The sequence below is a fragment of the Physeter macrocephalus genome, chromosome 21 (genome assembly GCF_002837175.3).
Source record: "Physeter macrocephalus isolate SW-GA chromosome 21, ASM283717v5, whole genome shotgun sequence".
NCBI classification, from domain to species: Eukaryota; Metazoa; Chordata; class Mammalia; order Artiodactyla; family Physeteridae; genus Physeter; species Physeter macrocephalus.
This window is the reverse complement of record NC_041234.1, coordinates 7,398,384-7,421,054: the sequence shown is the minus strand read 5'-3', so window position 1 is coordinate 7,421,054 and position 22,671 is coordinate 7,398,384. Positions and strand designations below refer to the sequence as shown.

Sequence of the window (22,671 nt, the reverse complement as noted above, 5' to 3'; positions counted from 1 at the left end):
TACCTGCTAAACACCACGCAGCTACTTAACGGAGAACCAGGGCTGGAACCCAGGACTTTGGACTTCCGGCACATTTACCAGATAAGGCTGCCTCTTGTGACCCAACACCACCTTATAGAACTGGCCCCAGGGCTTCTGGGCAAGAGGAGGATGCCATAAATGAAACAAACTTGTTAGACGGCTTCTCCTTGCCTTTTAGGAACCCAGTCACCACCACTAGAAGGAGGAAACAGAAAAATAAAGGGTAGTAATTACCTAGCATGATGAAGGGGACTCCCAGGAAGGTGGAATTGTATTTCCCACCAGTAAGATTGATGATCCCGGCTGCAGTGAGAGTGGCCAGGCTTATGGTCACCAGCCCGAGCAGGCCCAGCCAGGGTTTGCTGCGGACGCAGTCCTGCATAGAGCAGCAGAGGATGGCCATGGTGACCACCAGGATCAAGCTGGTGACCAGGTAACGTTCTGATACGCGGCTGGTCTTCTGGAAATCTTCCCTCAGCGAGGAGGACGTGTAAGGGTACATTTTGACTTTGCTGTTAGATTTCTGGAACAGTCGGACGGTGTCGCAGAAGCTGGACTCCCACCTCTCTGCCACCATGTCGTTGAGACTGTTGATTGACTGCAGGTAGTAGGTGAGCTGGACGGCCTCTGCGGATTTCACTCGGTCCTTGCTGTGCACGGTGACGCCTCCAAGCTGGTGCCCGTTGTAAACTGCCCTCCCGTCCTTTAAGTGAGTGATCGGGTACGTGATAGCAAAATTGGTCCGGTTGGTGGCCCGAGCATTCTTTAGCTCCTCCAGGACATGCACTATGTCGTCCACGATGCAAGTCTTATCGTTATTCAGGATACATATGTGAGCAAATGTGTAATTAAACCCAGGCCTTGGAACCTGGATCCTGGTCACAGCAGCATGCAACTATGGGGAAAAAAATGAGAGTCAGTGTTTATTACCAAAAATAAGACATTACTAAGTGACGTTAGCTCTGTGGATTCAAACGTCTCTATTTGTTGTGGGGGAGGGGAAAGGGAGTCACTCTTGCCATCTCTAAGCTAAAGAGTTGCAATTAAATGTTATAACCTTACATCAGAAGTGGGTAGTAAGGATGTGAAACACAGATTTGCCCAGTGGTCCTCGCAGTGTGGTCCCTGGACCAGCGGCATCGGCACAACCTGGGAACTTGTCAGACATGAAAACTCTCAGACCTGGTAAGTCGCAGTCTCTGGGCTGTGGCCTAGGAATCTGGGTTTTCACAGGCCCTCCGGGGGATTGTGATATAGCTAAAGTTTGAGGAGCACCAGCATTATTTCTAAATGTTGTGCTCTTTATGTGTGATTCCGTTGGTCGATAAGTATCTGAAAGTCTTATACTGGTCCACCCCAGTATAAGGTCTCCCCCTTGAAAATGTAAAAAGTGAACTAAGGTGCAATGCCAAGTGCACAGGTCCCCTGTAGGCCCATCCCTTGCCTGCCGATTTGCAGGGCAGCTGAATGATTTCCCCATTCAATGTAGTCACCGTGACATAAAAGACAAGCGGTTCACCTTGAGGGCCCTTGTATTCTCTGCTTCTGTGGGAAGGGAGCTGTAACTGCAGAGCTTGGCAGGGATACATGGCAGTCGTGCTAAGGGAACACAGTAGGATTTATTCTCCACACCTTGCCCTAAATCAGATTTGCTGTGCCCGGGTTCCGTATGCCTGTGATCCAAGTGCACGTGGGAATACAGACACTCATTTAACAGCCCCTACTACGTGTAAGGCACAGTTCTAGGCCCTTTATATGGATTAAGTCATTTAATCCTTACAAGAAACTCTAAAGTAGGTACAAACACTAGCCTCATTTTACAGACGAGGAAGCTGAGACACAGAGAAGCCAAGTCACTTGCCCAAGGCCACACAGAGCTGGGCTCTACCAGGCAGTCTGGTTCCAGAACCTGTGCTCCTAGCCCCTCACCATACGCCTCTAGGTTGGCAATACCAGAAGCTAGATGAAGGTTCTTGCTAGCAACTAAATCCTGGTTTTGTGCTTTCACCGCCCCACCTCTAAAAAATTACAAGGGCTCAAGTTCAGATATGTAGGAGTGTGCATAATCTGCAGTCTAAGGTGAGAAAATAAGGCCTTCTCTCTGTGAAATGAGGCCATTAGTGGACATGTAGCTGAGTGTTAAACAAATGAGCACATCTCGGTCCGTGCCAGGCACTGAGTGGGCTCTCCCAAGAGCAGAGCTAGCCATTATTACATACCTGATGAACGAGGAACATTTCACACTTAAAGGGAATAAAAGCCTCATATCCGGAGTTGCCATACTGTTGCTGCGCCATCATAACTCATAACCTTCTGAGCGTCTCCATGACCCTGATAGATTTGCTCTTAAATCTGCTGTAGCGGGATTATTTGCCGAGACATTTTCCTGTGCATGCATGTGCCAGGGTGAGTGGGATACTTACTATGTTTTTTGAAAATGTCTGAGGGGCACCAGCTGTCAAAGTCCTTTAGTTAGCACGGAGCATGAGTTGTTAATCCTTATTCTCAGTGCCTCCTTCCTCACATCTCCTCATGGGCCCCAACCCTGAGGTTCAGGAGACACTTCATTGTATCACATTTGGCTGAAATATTTTGAGTCCTTTCCTTCATACACACACACACACACACACACACACACACACACACACACACACAGACAGAGACGAGTTGATGTCCCAGGGATACCTAGGAGACTGTTTTCACAAAACTCTAACCATATGCTAAATTTTTGTTTTGATGCTTTGGGATAGATGAAGAGCAAAATGTCTTGAATGGTTCTGAACACTGAGAGTGTGTTTTCATCCGTTCTTCTCTAAGCTTGGCCCAGTGAATTTTGATTAAAAGAACTCCTAACCACAAAAAAAAAAATCCAAAATATGAAGTTACTTTGGAGGAGAGAAGAACCAAGAGGAATTTAAAGACAAGAGAGAGTTAAAAGAAAGACTTTGGGGGAAAGATTCAGAATAGGCTAGAAAAGGAGTGGTATTGAAAGCATGCATATGTGTAATATTTAGTGCATTGTTTGTTCCCATGAACAGCCTAATAAATCTCCCTTAGAGTGATTACTAAATATGTCAAGAGAAAAAGATTGCCAAATAAGATGGTGCTAAGCCACAGGGCTGAACCCAATTATAGCAAGGGGATATTTTCCATCCATTCTCTAAGGCGACCATGCCATGCTGGGTGGGGAGTTGTAAACTATTTAGTGATCTGCCAACTCTGCCGATCTACTGCTGGGACCCCCTGGGACCACAGACCAAAGAAAGCAGACATGCTGTTAACCCCTGTACCACCAGCTCATAGGAGGGAGGCTTGGAAAATAAGAACCTTACTGAAGTTTGAGAGGGAAAGTTTCTTAACTCTCAGTACCAGAACTGCTGTGAGATTCACCTGCTTTGAATTTCCGAAGGGAAGGTGGGTAGAACATGTGTCACTCTTGCTTCTCAGTGGCAGGGAGATGCTGGGTGAAAAAGGAGCCAGAGAAGGGGTGTTGGCTGAGGCCACCCACCTGGCAGGGGCAGTCTACTGGGATTCTACTGTGGGATAAGAGGTGAGAGGATAATGAGAGGTATGGGAAAGGAGAATGGAGACTCCCTCCTGGGACTTTTGGGATTACTCAGTTCTGATCTTTGGTTCTTATGCCTACACGTCAAGTACACACACGATCTGAACCTGTCATGTGAATCAGCATATAATCCACGTTTCTATAACTATGGATAGATTTTGGATTATTCACTCAACACACATTCAGTAAGTACTCGTCAAATCTACTGTGTTGTCAAAATAGGATAATTTCCCTGAATTTAGGGTGCTCACACTTCCACATGGAAAATCACAGAAGACATCTGACGTCCAAAACAAAGGGACTATCCTAACAGTAGACAATGCCGAGCGCTCTAGTAAAGCCTATTCCAATGTCAGTCTTGATCACAATATGTTTATTATTGTTGTATTTGCCGCCAAAGAGGCCAAACTGAATGTTAAATTGAGATTCATTCTGGGGCTCTGAACATACTGTTTAAATTGTTAGATTCTTTTCTCTCATCGCCCTTCAGGCTAAGAATGATGACAGTAATAGTAACTAGTCTGCTAAGTACTCTCTGTATAGTTTTCAAAATTTATTCAATACAAGACACTCTATGGACATGGTTAAATCATTATTCCCATTTTATAGCTGGAGCAATTGAGGCCTAGAGAGTCTAGACCAGGGCAACTTTAGAACTTTTGGGGAAGAATGAAGAAGTGTCAGCCCACCTGGTTCAAATGACTGGCCTTGATGTGACTGAACTGTGGGATGGCCACATTTGGGGATCTGGGGTCCATTAAGAGAGACCAGAAATAATCCAAACAGCCAAACTTCATCTTTAGGCAGCAACGGAACGTGGCAATGTTAACAGGTAATGAAGGGGATGGGTTTTGAACTTACTGAATTTTCTTATTCTCCATCCAGCATCTTGAGTTGCCAAATGAAACTTCTAAAACCGGCTTACCAAGAAAAAGGACCGGGGGGCCTAATGGAATCCAGTAATAAGAAGTTTTGACTTCAAGTCTGGCTTTTGCTGCTTAGGTAGGAGTGTCGGAGACCCTAGGAATGTCACTCTGCTTCTTCATGGCTCAGATTTTTCAGTTAAAAAAACAAGGAGCTTGGTCTAGCTAACCTTCACGGACAATTCGGTTCTAACATGACATGACTCGAAGATGAGTGACACCCACAAAGTATACAATCAGATCCTCAGTGAGAGAAAGTTAACTTCATAAATATCAATTTGAGATTTATTACAGCTGCTTGAAGTATGCTTTTCCAACACATTGAAGTTCTTTTTAGATCAGTGACAGATCTGATAGTAGATGAAACCCAGAAAGAAAACCAGAGGATAGGGAAAATAGGTTTACTGGAAAAAAAAAAAAAGATTCCCTTCTCTGAGTGATTTCCCGTGCTGGGGAGGCACTGGCTCTTATAATCCCCTTCTGCCAGAGCCTGGGACAAAGCCAGTGTGGGCTGCTGCTCCCGACAGGCCAGAGTCTAATTTCCTCTCGGCCTCTCCTTGGCACACTCAGATCTTCCTCAGAAGACAGCAGGGGCACCTTGTAGAGGAGAGTACAGAAGGGAACTGGAAGGAAGGAAGGAAGTGTCTGCTCCTGAGTGCTAATTAACATAGGAAAAATACCTGTGGGTTCAGAAGAGCTTTGACATACCTTCCAGGTCTTTTTGTATTTGTTTCCTGTTGAAAAAGGGGAGAGAGAAGGCAGGAAGGCCATTCTGCCAGGCAGGGCACTGAACACCTCAAGCTGTCCCCCAGCAAGCTCAGCTGTGCCGGGAGGCTCAGAGGAGGTGTGGGGTCCCCGGGGGGGGATCAGTCTGACGGCACCACCTTTATCAGCTGCCTTCCTTTCCTTATCTCACCTTCCCACCCCTCCCTTTGCCACTTCCAAATAAGCTTCACACATGGAAACAGTTTAAAAGGGGAGCGCTTATTGGTTTGCCTTCCTAACCTATATCATTTGCCCCCAAATATAACCTTCAAAGTGACGCTAAATCAAAATTGCTTTAAAATGCTTTCAAGGAATATCTGGTTTTCATCCCCGAATGAAGTGTTTTCTTCACTGAGTCCCTCCAAATTCCAGGCCTTGATCAGGGTCTATATTCTGCCACTGTTAAGTGGGTAGGAACTCACTGGCAAGGTATCCTCACCCAGCACACAAGAAAGCACCTTGAAGTGGATGGATCTGGTCTCTGCAGTTCATCAATTACGCTAGCTCCCTCGGTGTTATGTTCTGTCTCTGCATGATCTCACTCTCACCCACTCTCTTTCCTCTTCTTTTAATAGAAGTGTATTACATCAGAACATCAGTCGCAAGTTGGGGATTGTTACTGTGATTCATTTGTAGTGCAGCCAAAAGCAAGTTAGTCATGCCTTAATAAGTGGACAGAAATATCATTCTGCCTTTGAAACATAACATGTTCGGAGGACACCAAATTTAAGCTGTGGATATAGCTAAACAAGTGACTATCCGCACGCTTCCTTTACACACAGGTGCCTGGTGTCATACTGACCTGCTCCAGTGACAAAAAAAAACCAAATGGTTACCTTTGTCAGTGCTGCAGTGCCAGTGCAGGTCTGGGAGAGTGGAATGTTTCTGTTTTTCTCCTTGCTTTACCAGGGGGTAAACACTGTTTTGCGGTTGCTGACACTAAAAGCCCCACATTATAATTCCCCAAACAGATTGTTTGTCTTTGCAGCCTTGACTGAAAAGACATTGCAGCTTTGGATTTGAAGCAAAGAAATCCGCGATTTTCGAAACAAAATGTAGTAATGACGAAGGAAAAGGCAACTGCAATATCTCATTGCAACTTTTGCTTGATTCCACGTTGGTCTGGATGAGACAGAATGCAATGAACCACAGGTTCAGTACTCTCATTTTTCCCATAGTCTGGGAGAAAATTTGACTTGCTCTTGATTACAAAAAAAAAAAAAAAAATTCCTTGATATGAAGACTCCTGGAAATCTGTAAAGTTAAACTTTCTGATTAGAGTGGTTATTTTTGAATCCTGCTGTCCTCACTTGACTTTCATGGTCAAGCTTAAACTCTGCTTGAGCAAGTTTGTGGGTCATGAGTTTTGCTAGGTAACTAAGAGAACAGGATGCTCTCAGAAACGGGAGAATATTAGAGCTGACTGGCTAAGAGGCAAAGAGAAGTCCCAAGGAGCCAAATGCCTGGGGAACTGGCAACAACCGTTTTAAGATTTGGTCAGGAGACCTTAAATAACTATGCAAGGGAACAGAACAAATAAAAAAAAAGGATACCGAGGACGTCTAGGTCTGGAGAACAACTGTGAACCTAAGTGGGAAAAGCACTGGATCAGGAGTCAGAAGACTTCGATTTGAGTCCTTGTTCTGGGTCTTGCTGGCCACATGAGTTAGAGATAAATAAAGAATGAACTTTTGTAAACACATACCATGCCACTTCCCTGCCCTAAAGTCTCCAGTGGTTCCTCATCGTGCTGAGAGCAAAAACCCAAGTCCTGACTGTAGCCAACAAGATGATCCATTGCCCTTGGCACTTTCTACTGCCCGTCTTTGTCATGATTCTGCCTGGAATGCCTTTCCTTCAGATAGCCTTCCTTCACTTCCCTGCTCAAATGTAATCCTCTTCCCTGACTCCACCCGCAAGTTTAAAAATAGCATCCCTCGTCATCACCATCATCTTTGCTTGTTTTAAGTTTTTCATGGCACCAATTATGATATGGCATTACATTATATGTAATATATACGTGTTTGTTTCTTTATTCTGCTGTCCCCACTAGAATATGTGTTTTAGCATGCTGGAGTGTTTGTCTCTTTGGTCTACTTCTACATCTCCATTACTTAGTTCCTGAAACATATACTCAATAGTTATGGAGTAAACACATGACTATAATAATCTTGTGAGCGAATGGATTTTAGTCTGTCTCATGGGCATGATGAGGGCCAATGAGGTGATAGATGTGCATGCATATTGTAAACTCTAGAGGGCTACACAAATGTAGTTCTTATTCAGCGGGGAAGCATGGAGTGGTTAGTATCTTCCAGCTGTCCAGACACAACCCTACAATTGATTCCTGATTCTCCTGGAGCCCGTGACTTTTCCCACGATTTGGCAACATCTTGTGCTGTAGTGGGAGGATCATGGGTTATGAGGCCAGAATGCCACCAGTTCAAATCCTGCTGCTTAGTGCTAGCTTTCCGGGCGTAGATAGCTGCCCCTATCTCCTTACCACTTCAGTGCACACCAGCCCTATTTCCGGCCTGATGTGGAAATAATGAAGCATTAACGTACTATCTCAATCCCAAGCAGCCTGGATCGATGACTAAAAACAGTTGGTGTAGAAATAGCCCAGCTCCCTTGTCCCCAAGGTGGGCTGACTCTGCGACATGTGTTCCTCATAGGCTCCTGGAGTTGCCCAGTGGATTAGGCTCCAGTTGCCCACAGAGTAACCGGCTTGACAATGTCCCCATAACTTACTTTTTCCCTTCCCCGTCTCACGTTGCCATTCTCTTACCAGTGCTTCCTGGGGTTGTCTTCCAAATATACCACTTGCATCAGTTCCTTGACTCTGCGTCAACTTTAGGGGGAACCCAAACTGAGACAGTTACTTCAGGCATTTAATTCAGTTTCATTATCTGTAAAATGGGGATAAACCTGACCTCATAGGGTCATTATGAAGATCAAGTGTGATAACATAAAAAAGGTGTGTGGTCTGGCATTTAATATTGGGTTAAACCATATGAAATTTCCACTTCTATAGGTAAAAGAGTGGTTCAGTATTGGCAGTTTTATGTGGATCACCTGACTGACCTTCAGCGAGGGTCTGTTCTTTCCCCTTTTAGCCCCTCCTCCTTTCCAAGAGTCCTGCCAGAACTCCCCTAGGGGGAGGGGGTCACAGACAATTTTATTTGGTTTCCAAGGACCGGTTTGGTGGTACCAGGACAGGCTTTTAGGAAAAAGACAACAGTTTGGGGCTAGAATATCCACTCATTCCCTTTTCCACGAGCAAAACTGAGACTTGCAGATACTGTGGCCATGAGTCCCTGCATGCAACTGGAACGCACACTTTTAGCAGTTTTCAGCTTAGGGGAAAAAAAATGCCATATAACCCACATCCCTGAACTATTTGGAACTGCAAATAATTGATAACAATAGTAAATCTACAAAATTATGAACAAGTGTCTTCATCAGACGAGATCTTTGGCAATTTTTTTTTTCCTTCAAAGGATTCACTAAGTTTGTAATGGGCACTGAGCAAGGAAAAAGTTCCGCCTAATGACATGGCGGCGGCACTCCTGAGTGGTGGACCGTGAGTTTTATAAGAGCGAGTACTTGATTTACCTCATAAAAGAGTGTGTTACCTGGTAGTGCATTTTCTTCCTGGAAATGGTTTTTTTTCTGTTTCCCAAACTACTGACCTTACAAAGCTACTGACCTTAAAAATCACAGGAGTGTCTCAGATGCTGCCCTCCTTTTCCAGATCTGAAAAGAAGTCTTACAGAGCAAATGGTCAAGGCCATGATAGTTTCTGTGATTCAGCTTGCTAGGGCCTTGACCTTTCTGGGAGGTGCCAGAGTTGGTGGCCTCATGTGGCGTGGAGAAGACAGACTGCCTGGACTCAGTTGCCAGCTGTGGCTCTTAGTAGATATGTGATCCTGAACACTAAGCTGTTACTTAATAGCTCTTTCTGTGCCTCAGCTTCCTCATCAGTAAAATGGGGTCAATCATAGTACCTATGTCCTTAGGATTGTTGGAGGATAAGTGAGAAATTGAATGGAAACTGCTCGATATAGTCTCTGACACACAAGTGCTACCCAGTAAAGGTTTGTTAGCAAAAAAACCCGAAATGAACAAACAAAAAACCCCCTTTCTATCCTCTGTTTTGCCTTGTCCCCCTTAATTTTTTTCTTTTACCCATAGAACTTGCTCAGTGTTTCTTGAAAAGTATCTTCAATGAAATGTAAAGGTGACCGATTTTTGCTCACATCTTTACCAGAGACTAAAGAGTAAATGGGGTTAATAGGATGCATCAATACACATAATTGAAGAGAAGAGCTGGACTGTATGTGTTTACAAGTTGCACTCCCTAATTGCGGGATAAGTTCCCAGCCTGAAACCATTCCACCTTTTTCAGGTTAGCTGCCCAATTAGATTACTGTGCATATCCGACTAGGAAGCGGACTATGGTGTGGGTGAAAGAAGGAAACTAAAAGGTGTTAACTGCCTATGAAGGGTTGGGCTTTGTGCAGAGAATGCTGCATCTATCATCTCATTCAATCCTCACAGAAATTCAGAGAGGTCGGTGTTACATTGCATTTACAGGTGAGGAAACTGAGCCTCAAGGAACTTAACTTGCCCACGGTCACAAATTTAGTAAGTGGATCGGCCCAGATTTAAATCTTGGGCTCATAAGATTGTCTCCCAGTGGAGGTTTTTTGGCACGGTAAAGACTTTACCCCTTCATCTCTGTGCTTTGGCCATTTGGATATTGATAAACTTGTTTTGGGGTGTTAGGCTTAAGCCTGGTCAAGCCACAGAATGACATGGTTAGGGGCGGTTATGAATTAAAAGTGGTGATGACATAGCAAAATCAAGGGGTCAAACGTGACACAGCAGCCTAGGGGAAGCAAAGCAGCAAGAGTCTGATCTGTACTGAACAGTGAGACCCAGCAAATGCCAGATATCTATGATAGAGACCTCAGAGAGAAGCTACAATCTCATTACTAGTGACAAGCACATGCCACTAGCTGGAGATGCCGAAAACAGATGTATAAAGACAAGCCTTTCATCAGTCCAGATAGCATCCTTTGCATCTTGTATGTTTTCTATGTGACTCTCCCCCCACCCCCTATACACACACGCAGAAGGAAAAAGAAAAAATACATTCTAGAACATATTTGTGAAAAGGGCTGGCAATTTGGGGATTTATTGCAAAACATCAAATTTAAGTTGGGGGTGTACAGGATTTGGGTATCACTCCTCCACAAAGGCAGTTTAACATTAGGATATAAATGCTCCATGAGGGCAGGGACTCTGTTTCACTCCATACTGTATGGTACATAGAGGAAGCCCAACAAAGGCGTGCTGACTGAACCTTCAGTGTTTGTTCCTTCTTGCTGATTTATATTTTCTCTGGTGACATTGAATGATACTTCATTTGTACCCAAAGGCTACCGTTCTACCTGCATATCATTTCCATCTTAAGTAAACAGATGACATTGAATTTACTCCTGTCACTTACACACTGCAGACAAATGGCTGACCTCATTAGACAAGTGGATATGGTTAGAATATAATCTTAAAAATGTAAGAGCAGAGAAACAATTTAGGTAGGAGATTGGGTACTGAAATAATTATGTGTTATGCTTAGTTACAGAGTAGTTTGAATTTTTTCTAGTGTTTATCTTTGTTGGAGGGGAAACGTTTTTTTTTAAATACAGAAAAGTTTAGAGACTAACATAAAAACTCCCATGTACCTATATCCAATGTCATGTCTGTTTTAAGATTCTGGCCCTGATGTTGATGCTGTCCATGTAGGTGACCATATAATTTATCATGCAAACTGGAACACTTGAGAGTGCAAGAGGGCACTGGTAATTTCACAGGAATACCAGGCATAGAGTGGGACCATCATAAGCAAAGCAGGATGTTGTCCCTATCTATGGGGGTCTCAGAGGAGGTAAGCACTGATGTGACTTCATCCATTTATGCCTCACAATGGGCATGAGATGGCAGTCCTTTGGTTTGCAGACCCATCACTGCTGATGGAACCTAGACTGTTGCAGGTGATGCTATCCTGTCATCAGACAGGCCTCTGGGAAAGGAATCTGGAGGAACTCCTTCCGTCTCTAACTACTTCCAACCACACCTACCTTCCCACCGTTGCAACTTCCTTCCATGTCAAGGCTCTGATGTTTTGCAAGACTCAGCTCTCACACAGCCTAGTTCTGTTCACTCCTGCAGAGGTGGAGTGCATACATAGTACCCTTAGAACATTCCATCTTCCTGCCCTGAGCACACTGGCCTTGCTGGAATTGCCAGATAGCTTCCCCTTGGTTGTCTTACTGACATGTGGCTTCATCCAGCCAGGAGCCGAGGTTGCTTTCTATGTCCAGAGGTGTCACTCTGGGTGATTCTATCTTGCTTTATGGCCGACAGCGGTGCTCAGACTTGGCTGATGAAATTTTTCAAGGCTTGCAGATGTGAAGACTGTGATGGATCTCAGGCAGGTGGGAGGCCAGAGCATTTTTGCTTCGTTGGGAGTTAGAGGTCATACAGAGAAAGTCTTAGGCATTTCATCACCAGTTAAAGCAGTGAACCATCTACTCAACATGTACTAGGTGTCTACACTGTGCTGGGCATTAATATGAGCCCTGGGGAGATAAAGAATATTGACATAGTTTTACCCTCAATAAACTTAGAGTATTGTAGAGGGACTTTAGGCAGATTGTCAGAATTGGTTAGCACAGGTGAACCACAGAGTGACGTAAAGTGCTACAGTTCCATAATAGGAGTAAAGGGGGAGTACAGGGAGTCTAGTATGTTGGTGTGTGTGTGTGTGTGTGTGTGCGTGTGTGTGTGTGTAGCAGTGGGGGGTACAATGAAATACAAAGTTGGAGAGGAGACGGGCCAGATGAGGGAGGATTTTTCACATTCAACAAATATGTATTAGTAACTATTAGTAAATCTTACATCAAGCCGTGTGAACAAGATAGGTTTGGCTCTGCCCTCACAGAGCATTCAAACTATGGGAGATACAGACAAGCAAAGAGGCAATTACAAAATCTGCATGGAGTTCTAAGATGGGAGAAATACTGGATATTAAGGGAAGGGCACCTACACCAACCTTGCTGGCACCACGGAAGTCTTCTTCTTGAGGAAGTGACTTCTAAATTAGCACCTGAAGAATGAGAAGAAATTAACCACAGGCAGAGGCTTGGCATGGGTTATGGAACTGGTCGGGAGAGTATATCAGGTAGAGGCTACAGCATGGGCAAACTCGAGGCACAAAATGGATGTCGGGGAAAGGAAGTGATTCAGGCTGGTCCGGGAATGGAGAGGAAAGCTAAAGAGGCAAGCAAGGTCCAAACCACACAAAGCCTTGTCTGCTGAACCTGGAAGACAGGCTTTGTCCTTTCGGCACTTGGGAGCCAGTGAAGGGTTTCAAACAGAGAATGAGGTGATCAGAACTGTGTCTTAGGAAGATCACTCTGTCTGCAACATGGTGGCTGGAATGGGAAAACTGGAGAGTGGAGGCGGGGAACTGGACTAAAATATTAATGCAGTAACCAGTTCATTGGTGAAATGAAGATCTGAACCATAGTGAGTAGTCATACTGGCTTGAAGGAGGCAGAAGGTTGATGTCTCTACCTTTTTACAGATTTGGACAGCTTAGCCCAGGGAGTAAGTCAGGTAGTAGAAGCCGATGACAACTTTTAAATCTGCAGTACTGACTAAACACTTGAACTGCATTTCCTAGGTTTGGGTCTTAATGTGTCGTCTATCAACTGCATGTTTATAGATGTGCAGGTCTAGCCGATGTGTGGCTGTTCACTTTTCTGTGTGTATGATTGTAAAGTGCAGTCATAGACCATACAAGTGCAGAAGTTCTTGGCCAGTTGCTTCAAGTTCCTCTGTAGCAGATGTGGTTGGCACCTTGGTCATATCCTCCAGCCCTTAGCTCTTGAGAACATACCTACCTAACCTTGAATCCCAGTACGCACCCCTCTTTGTCAGAGAGCCCACTTTGCCGTCTGCTTGGCAGGCCAAAAGTTCTGGGGAATTAACATCCCCTGGGAGCAGACCTCAAGCAATGACAGATGGGAGTTGGCATAGAGATACCCAGGTCCCTCCCCATGGGTGGGATTACTCATGGGTGAGTGGGTTTTAAACTGGTTCCCAGAGCTTCCCCAGTGGGTTGTGCTCTAGTTGCCCACAGCCTTGGTCTGCTTGATCACATACGCTTTGAGGCTCCTTCCCCTTTGTCTCACTGCCCTGCACCCCTTCTGGTTGCCCTTCAACTCCCAAATAAACTACCTTTACTTGATTTCTTTCTTTCTTTCTTTCTTTTATTTTTATTTTTATTTTTTTTTGCGGTACGCGGGCCTCTCACTGTCGCGGCCTCTCCCGTTGCGGAGCGCAGGCTCCGGACGCGCAGGCCCAGGGGCCACGGCTCACGGGCCCAGCCGCTCCGCGGCGTGTGGGATCTTCCCGGACCGGGGCGCGAACCCGCGTCCCCCGCATCGGCAGGCGGACTCTCAACCACTGCGCCACCAGGGAAGCCCTTGATTTCTTATTTTAAGGTCTGCTTCTGGGGAAACCCAAACTAAGATGTCTAATAACACTCAAAGCCTCTGGAATTAGGGTTTCCTAGTATCCTCAAAATACTAAAGCATTCTAAAACCAACCCCCCAGTTTCTTGTGTGTTCAAATAATGGTTATGTCAAAACTCAACCCTTAGGGAGTAAATTTATGATCTTTTGAGCTTCTCTTCATATTGTCTTGCAAATATTTCTCAAGTGGCTCTGATATGTTCATGAATGTAAACGTCTGGATGCTACCAACAGCACCTCTCCCTCATTTGGGGCAGAGTCCATTCTCTTCATTAAGGTTTATCGCTAATCACATGTTAGGTCCAGGGTATATTGGTGACAAGAATGCACGGTAACCCCTCAAGGAAGTGTTAGGCCTACATCCTGCCAGGAATGAACTGTGAGATGACATGATCTCTCATCTTTCTCGCTGATGGTAAAGGAAGCAGGCATTTCTTGGGCTTTTCTTTATTTGAAGAAAAAAAAAAAAAAAACCACTCAGAGACACAGTTAGCAGCCTCTTTGCATGCTTCTGGAACATCTCAGCAGGTAAGGTCTCAGGCTTCAGTGTTCTCTGTTGACAGCAAGGGCTGGAATGTCGCCCATGTTGGATGAGAGTCCCTATCTTTACATTTCTGGATTTCTGCTGTTATGGTGGTAGGTGTGTGGGAGAGACAGCTGATGTGTTCACTGGATTCCTTCTCAGGCAGTGATGTGCCCAGGGAGTATGTGCTGCCAGTACAGGTGTTGAAAGGCTCCATGATGGTGGTGTGTCAGATGTCAGTAAAACTGAGCTGATTCGTCTGCCAAGATTCAGACTGCTTTTCTTCATGTCGGTACTCACCACTGTTGGATTGTCTGCTGGGATGGTGGTCTGACACTTCCGCCTTATTAACAGGGTCACTGAATAGAATGTGTATGTGTGTACAGTGTTCATTATCGAGGTATAACGTGTATATAGGAAAGTGCACAAATCCTAAGTGTACAGCTCAATGAATTTTATATGTACGTACCCATATAAACGTTGCCTGGATCAAGACCCAGAACATCTACTGCACCCAGAAGGCCCCCTTGTGTCCTTTCCGGTGAATACCCCTACCACCCCCAGGGGAAGGTTATTCTGACTTCTATCAACGTTGATTAGCTTTGCTTATTCTTGAGTTTGCAATAAATGGAGTCATGCAGTGTGTATAGCTGACCCTTGAACAACACAGGTTTGAACTGCGTGGGTCCACTTACATTCGGGTTTTTTTCAGTAAGTATATTCTACAGTACTACGTGATCTGTGGCTGGTTGAATCTGTGGATGTAGAACCACGAATCTGGGGGGCCAAACTGTAAAGTTATATATGGATTTTCAATCGTGCGGAGGGTCGGCATCCCTCACCCCTGTGTTGTTCAAAGGTCAGCTGTACTCTTTCGTGTCTGCCTTCTTTTACTCAGCCCATGGCCTCTGAGATTCATCCCTGTGGTGTTTATCTATAGCTTGTATTTTAATTCTTGCTGCCTAGTATTTCATTGCATGAACATACCACAGTGTATTTTTTCATTCTCTTTATCGGTGGACCTTTTGGGTTGTTATCAATAAAACCGCGATGGGCATTCTTGTACAAGTCCTTTTGTGGACATCTGTGCTCATTTATCTCAGGTATATGCAGTGGTGTGTTGGTAAATGTGTAACAGCAAGTTCTCTAACAAAAACAGCTCTGACTTGTACGATTTGTAAATACCGCCACCATGACCAATTTCAAGCTACCAAGGGGATGTGGGTTAGGAAGAGATGTGCCCAATCAGCTTTCAGGAGCCAGTGGGAGCCAGTCTCAGCATACCACTGGGTACAGAGACCAGGAGTGGAATTTCAGAATCAGAGAGTAGGCATATATTTGGTTTAAGTTTTCCAAAGTGATTGTACAATTTTACATTCCCGCCATCCATGTATGAGGGTTCCAGTTGCCCCATATCCTCAGCAACACTTGGTATTATTAGTCTTTAAAATTTTTACCATTCTGGTGGGTGTGTACTGGTACCTCATTTTGGTTTAATGTGCATTTCCATGATGCCTGAAGCTTAGCACCTTTGCATATGCTAATTAGCCATCTGGCTATCCTCTTTTCCAAAGTGCCCGTCCAAGCTGTTTGTCCCTTTGGTTATTGGGTTGTTGGGTCTTTTCTTTATTGATTTTTGAGAGAATATGTAAGTTCAAGACAAGTGGGGCTGGCTTGTGAAGAAAGCCAAAAAGAAGAGCTCCAGAGGCAGCCTGGCATGCTGAAAAGAGCCTGACATTGGGGCCACACAGACTTGTGATCATATGCAGTCAAACTGGTGACAACCTGATAACGTTGAGCATATCCCCTTCTTGAGCTTCAGTTTCCACATCATCAAAATGGGCTTACTGTCTAGAGTGCTGTTGGTTTCTGAATGGGGCAATGTAGATGGAGTGCCTGGCAGAGGAACACATCACAGGTTCTTAGTAAATGTTGGAGCCTCTCCCCATCTCAATCAGAATCACCTGTGAGTTTCTACTCACGAGGCACATGATGGTTTTAATGCCTAGAAATCCCATATTCTTCCTGGCTGTCTAGTGGTGTCTTGTCATAAAGCTACCGCCTGTCTCATGGTGTGAGGGCTTTATTCTTTGTGAGAAGTAGCATTTCTCTTTTGGTGGGAGGCACGATGGCAAGGTTTCCTAAGCATGATATTTTGCAGTGCCTTATTCGATGTGAGGCAGGAAGGATCTGCAGGGCGCTTTTTAGAGCCATGTTCTCTGTTTAGGGGGAGAAGCTGCTGCAGAGCAGGCCTAATAAGAAAGTGAGGCTGCTTTGGAAAGGGCTGCCGAGTGAGCAGCCTAGTCGTGGTCCCCAGCCCTCCCTTCTGGGAGTTTGGACTTGTGAGGAGCGATGGACTCAGCTCAGGCATCACCCCCTCCAGGAAGCCTGCCCTGGAAATGCAGACAAGGTCCTCTCTGGTCCCCTGCGTGTGGACACATCTGTCTCATCACCTGCCATACTATAAGGACATCTTCTTTCAGCTCTCTGAGTCTTATTCTTTGTTATATCCCCACTCCCAGCACAGTGCAGGCACACAGTACTTAAGACAGAAACGTTCTGGACGAGGCAACACACTCTTGCCCAATCGCATTGGCATCACCAGCATGCTTTAAACAGCTTCCACTTGCATGGCCTAAAGCCTAGTTCAATATTGAGAAGTGATCAAGCAAAAGAACTAGGTAGTTCTCAAATACTCGGGGTGCCGGAGGGGAAGCAAAACAAACAAAAAGGCAAACAGACAAGCAAGAGGTACCAGAACACGTGGGGAATGATGATTGCTACAATGAGTATATGTACTTTTATGTCTAAAAGTAAAGATGCTGTGACAATTTAAACACAAAAGAGCACTGTAATGCTTTTCCAGCCCAGCTCTCAAGGGAATACACAGGCAGTTATTAATATAGGCAGTTCTAGAAAGAATAGGACATTGGAGTTTGGAATAAGGAGATTTTAAAATTCTGAGTCTATTATTTCCTCTCCCCTTTTCCATGCTGAAGTAGCTTTATCAGAATCAATATAAACCAGCCTGCAGATCTCAAAGTTAGTTCGGGTTCATTTAAGAAAGGGAGGAGCCTAGGCATTACTCTGTTACCTTGTAAATAACACAGCTAGTAGAAAGCTGAGACATAAACACAGAAGTATCCCTGTAAATGTCACCTTAGTGTTTTCCATCTCACATTAACCACTTAAATCATTGTTACACTCTGTAATGTGCTTATTATATGTTATGAGGTGCTTCTGCACTATTATAATGGATATCGGTGAGCTTCGTAACTTCTCTTTTTAAGTTAAAAAAAGGGGCAAAAATGTCTTTAACGGGGAAAACAGAAATGCTAAAGAACAGACCATTTTGAGATGGAAACATCTTCATGGTGCTTTGCACACAGCTTTATGAAGAGAGATCCCAATAGGCAGCAAGCAGCTCTCAGTGGGGAAACCCCAGATTGTTTCTACGAGCTGGAGACTGGTGGCATTGGCGGGTCACCCTGAAAAAGATAAACCACTAGCCATCGGCTACTTCTGACTTGAAGCTCTGAGGGCATGGTGCACGGCCCCAGAAGCCCTTCTATGGAATCCGGGGGCTTATTAGCAGTGAGCACTGACTGCGGAGGCTCCGTTGCGCTTGCTGGCCTGGTGACCCAGGAGATGTGGTGGTGGCGGTGAGGGCAGGGGGCGGGCAGGAACAAGCATTTGGATGGATTCCAGAAAGCAGCCTCAGCAACCCCGAAGGAAAGACTTGTTCAGAGGAAAACAGGAAGAGCATCTGCGTGGATTGGGGAGAAAGGTTGGGAGGGCCTTCCAGAATATGCAGAGGGGCCAACAGCAGTAAAAACAAGGAGTTTCACCTTGTTCTCAAAGCATTTAGCATTTAGCCTAGCCTCCTGAAGATTTGTTTGTATAAATCCTTCAAAATTTGGGGTTAACAGAAAGTTGCTGTTGTCGTTGGTTTTTGTTTGAATTGAAGTATAGTTGATTTACAATGTTGTTTTAGTTTCTGCTGTCATCGTTTTTATTTTTTAATACATTTATTTATTTGTGGCTGCGTTGGGTCTTCGTTGCTGCACGCAGGCTTTCTCTAGTTGCGGCGAGCGGGGGCTACTCATCCTTGCGGTGCGTGGGCTTCTCATTGCGGTGGCTTCTCTTGTTGTGGAGCTCGGGCTCTAGGCGCATGGGCTTCAGTAGTTGTGGCTCGTGGGCTCAGTGGCTGTGGCTCGCGGGCTCTGGAGCACAGGCTCAGTAGTTGTGGCACACGGGCTTAGTTGCTCCGCGGCATATGGGATCTTCCTGGACCAGGGCTCGAACCCGTTTCCCCTGCATTGGCAGGCGGACCCTCAACCCCTGCACCACCAGGGAAGTCCCTGTTGTTGTTTTTAAATAAGCTGAAGTTATGTTTGGATGGCACAAACGAACTAAGGTTTTATTTTCATTAAAAAAATATATGTTCAGACAAGCCATGGGAAGACAGCTAGGTTGCAAGGATAATGGCTTTACACGTTTTAACTCAGAGTCTTACAGTTTTACTCAACATAAAACAAATGGAAGAGGAAGGGCTACCTCCCTAATTTATCCTGGCTGCCTCTCTGCTGCCTCCTCGTCATCCTCTGTGGTTCCACCACGACTGGACTGAAAACCTGTGAGGTTTCCCCTGCGCTTCCCGCCTCCTCAGTTGGAGGCAGCTGCTCTCAACCCTGCCCCTGTGAACCACCTGTGGAACTCTACAAATTCAGATGCCTGGGCTCCCCCTCACACCTTTAAATCAGAATCCCTTGGCAAGGGCTCAGGTATCTGTATTTGAAAAAGCTTCCCAGGGGCCTACACACACAGCCAAGGTTGACGAATCCTTGAATCATTCATCTCATCCTGTGGATTCTACCTGCAAAATCTCTCAATTCCATCCTCTAGTGCTCCATTTCCATTGCTCCTGATTTGGTTCTAGCCCTTATAATCCATCTGGATGACAGAAACAGGTTCCTAACTCATCTTTTCTACTTTTAGTCAATCCTCCAAACTGCCACCAGATTTATTTTTCTAGAACACAAATCCAAACCTGTCATCCCTCTGCTTTAAATCCTCCAGTGGCTCCACTCCGAAAGAGTGATGGAGCCCGTTTATTTCTTAGATGATGATGGACAACAGCTGCTCCTCATCCTAGGCAGGCGTTCTCTTAGCTTCAAATGTTTTAACTTTTTATTTTAAAGTAATTCAAGACTCACAAGAAGTTGTACATACAGTTCAGAGTTCCCATGTGTCTATCACTCAGCTTCCCCCTAATGATAATATCATACATAACCATAGTACGTGATAAAAAGCATGCATGAAACTGACTTGGTACAATCCTATTAACTCAACTACAGGCCTTGTTTGGATTTCACCAGTTTCTACGTGCATTCTTTGTGTGTGTGTGTGTGTGTGTGTGTGTGTGTGTGTGTGTGTGTGTGTGTGTGTAATACTATGACATTTTATCACATGAGCTTAATACGGTCCCTAAAGGATCTCTTTTTCTACGTAACAGTGGTTTTCAAGTCTGGTTGCACATTAGAATTTCCTGGGGGAGTTTTAAAAAGTACCCATGACTGGCCCTGCTCTAGGCCATGCTTTAGTCCAGCATTTCTCAGACTTTAATATGTACACAGATCAATTGGGGATCTTGTAACAATACAGTTTCAGATCTTGTGGGTCTGGGTGGAGTCTGCTGTCCTAATAAGGTCCCAGGGGATGCTGCTGTTGCTACTGCTGCCAGTGTGAGGACCACATTTGGAGTAGGCCACCCTGTTGTCAGACCAATGGAATGAGAATCTATGGGTGTGGGACCTAGGCATGGTAGGTTGGAATTCCTCCAGGGATTCTACCATGTAGCCAGGGTTGAGGACCACCGAGATACGTGATGGAATTCTAAGGCCACGTTACCCTTGGAGATCACACCATCCCAACCTCTCTTTGAACCACTCTAGGTCATTTCAGTCTCCTCTGATGAGCCATTCAGATGCCAAACAACTCTTGGAGTTAAGAAATCCTTGCTTCTATATAATCCATATTCTTCTGAAATGTAAATGTAGCCAGTGTGAGCTCTCTCAGTTTGCCTCTCACTTCCACTTTAATTTCTTCTCTATACTTTTGCCCATCTTGAGACAAAAGGGAGGAAGAGACTGTCTCTTCACCTTCATACACAAATTCCAGTGAGATTGTTTCCGGTTTACTACCTAGTCTCTTCATTCCCTTGTCAATTAGCCTCCAAGCCCAAAGATATTATAATGACAAACGCTCACTTTCTTCAGCACTTGACAAGACTTTCAGCTACTGACCTTGTTTTCTATCTTGCAGAGAAAACCCCAAGCCATCAGATGGAAATTACCCTCAACTTGCTGCCACCATATCTCCAAAAATACCCACATCCATTCGTTTCTGTCCTCCCCCTCCTGTGAAAATCAAAGCCATGACCCCTCCTCTCTAAGATCAATTGCTTCCATTGGGTTCTGGCTTTCCTTTCCTTCTTCCTAGTATTGCTTATCCCGTCTTCTCCCATGTCCTCAAACTTTTTCTACTAGTTCCTTCCCATGAGCTTTGAAAGAGGCTTATGTCTTTCCCATATTAAAAAAGGCCTCATTGACCCCACTTCCCTTCCAACTTCTGCCATAGCTCCCCTTCTTTGAGAAGCTCTTTACATATGCTGTCTCCAACTACACTTGAAAGAGTGATTCACGCTTGCTAACTTCATTTCCTCACCTCCCACTCACTTCTCAAACCACTCCATTCTGGACTGTATCCCAGCACTCAACCAAAAGTCCACAATGACTTCTAAGCGGGTAAATCCAATGACTACTTTCAGTCCTCATTTTTTTGAACTCTCAGCAGATACACACAGTTAAGTCAAAATAGTACTTTAAACATATCTAAGATGGTTAGGCATTTTTGAGATTTTCGTGGGAATCCAATAGGTTCCATTAAGGCATGGGCATGGTTTCTTCACTGCTGCATCCTTGATTATGTGCCTGGCAAACGAAGGTGCTCAATATGTGTGGTTTGACCAAAACCCTCCCTCTCTCCCATGATGAATTCCATGACACAATTTTCTCCTCTCCTCCTACCTCTCAACCTGGTTTTCCAGTGTCTATCTAACCGACTTCTCTACCTTTACCTACCTTGTAAATTTGATACTACTCAAGATTCTATCTCTGGCACTTCTGATCTTGTCACATTCATAAACTCTTCTTGGGCAATGAGTTCCATCTCCATGGTTTGGCTTGTCGTTTTTATGTTGACCAATCCCCAGTTCACATCAATGCCTCACCACTCTTCCAAACTCCATATCTGAATTTCCGTCTGCCTCCTGATGATTTGCAAATACATATTATGGCAATATTTCAACTGGCATATATCCAACAGCTGAATCTTTTTTTCCAGATTTGTTCTTCCACCTGTTTCCTGTTATGGTTAACATCCTTCTCCTCTTTCTACTTACCCAGGTGGGAAACTTATAAGCCGACTTCACCCTTTTCCCTTTGTTTACTCACAGATCCAGGGAACCTCAAATCCTATTGTTACCATCTCCCTATTTTTGGGATAGTATTTTCAGTCTATATTCTGAAGCACATTAGTTCCTTGGGTTGTTAATAAGGGTCATCAAAAAAGTAAAAAGTATTCATGATCAAATAAATTTCAGAAATGCTGAACTGGATAGAGTTAAATAGATGTCTTTACAGAGGAGCTTTTAAAAGCCTTTGATGATATGCTAATGTACATTCAATATGGGACTACTACATGCATTGTTTCCCAAAGTTATTTGGTCACAGAAGCCAATTTTCTTTGCCGCATCACAGGCCATTTTTACTAAAGCACATTTTGGAAAATGGTGGTCTAATTTAGCCCCCATCTTTTCTCCTTCTGCAGCTTTTCTACTCAAAGCCTCTTGCTTACAAACTTACATAAGTCTCCTGGGTGGAGGAGGGGATCTCCCCCTCTCCAATATCTTGCCTCTCCAACTTAACCTCTCTACTTCTATAAGAACTGTCGTTATAAAATTTGGGTCATGACTCTCCCTAGAGTGTTAGACATCCTGGCCCTTACTTCTGTCCGTGTCATCCATATCCTTACTGATTTTCTGCCTGCTTGCTCTATCAATTACTAACAGAGGAATGTTGAAGTCTCTAGCTATAATAGTGGGTTTGTCTATTTCTCCTTTCAGTTCTATCAGTTCTTGCCTCATATACATATATATATATATATATATATATATATATTTTTTTTTTTTTTTTTTTTTTTTTTTTG

General features: G+C 44.5%; 1 protein-coding gene across 5 annotated transcripts in view; it reads right to left on the bottom strand.

Annotated features, from left to right (window-relative positions):
* Positions 1-22,671, bottom strand: part of PTCHD1 (patched domain containing 1) — a 56,780-nt gene that overhangs the window by 18,463 nt on the left and 15,646 nt on the right. For 3 of the 5 annotated variants that reach the window (XM_028482870.2, XM_024115237.3, XM_024115236.3), the window contains one exon: positions 256-916. In XM_028482870.2, the coding sequence (XP_028338671.1) occupies positions 256-916 (661 nt within the window). Of the gene's footprint in view, positions 1-255; positions 917-3,411; positions 3,482-8,062; positions 10,318-22,671 lie in introns of those variants that run through there. The other 2 variants (XM_028482872.2, XM_028482871.2) reach the window with 2 other exon arrangements.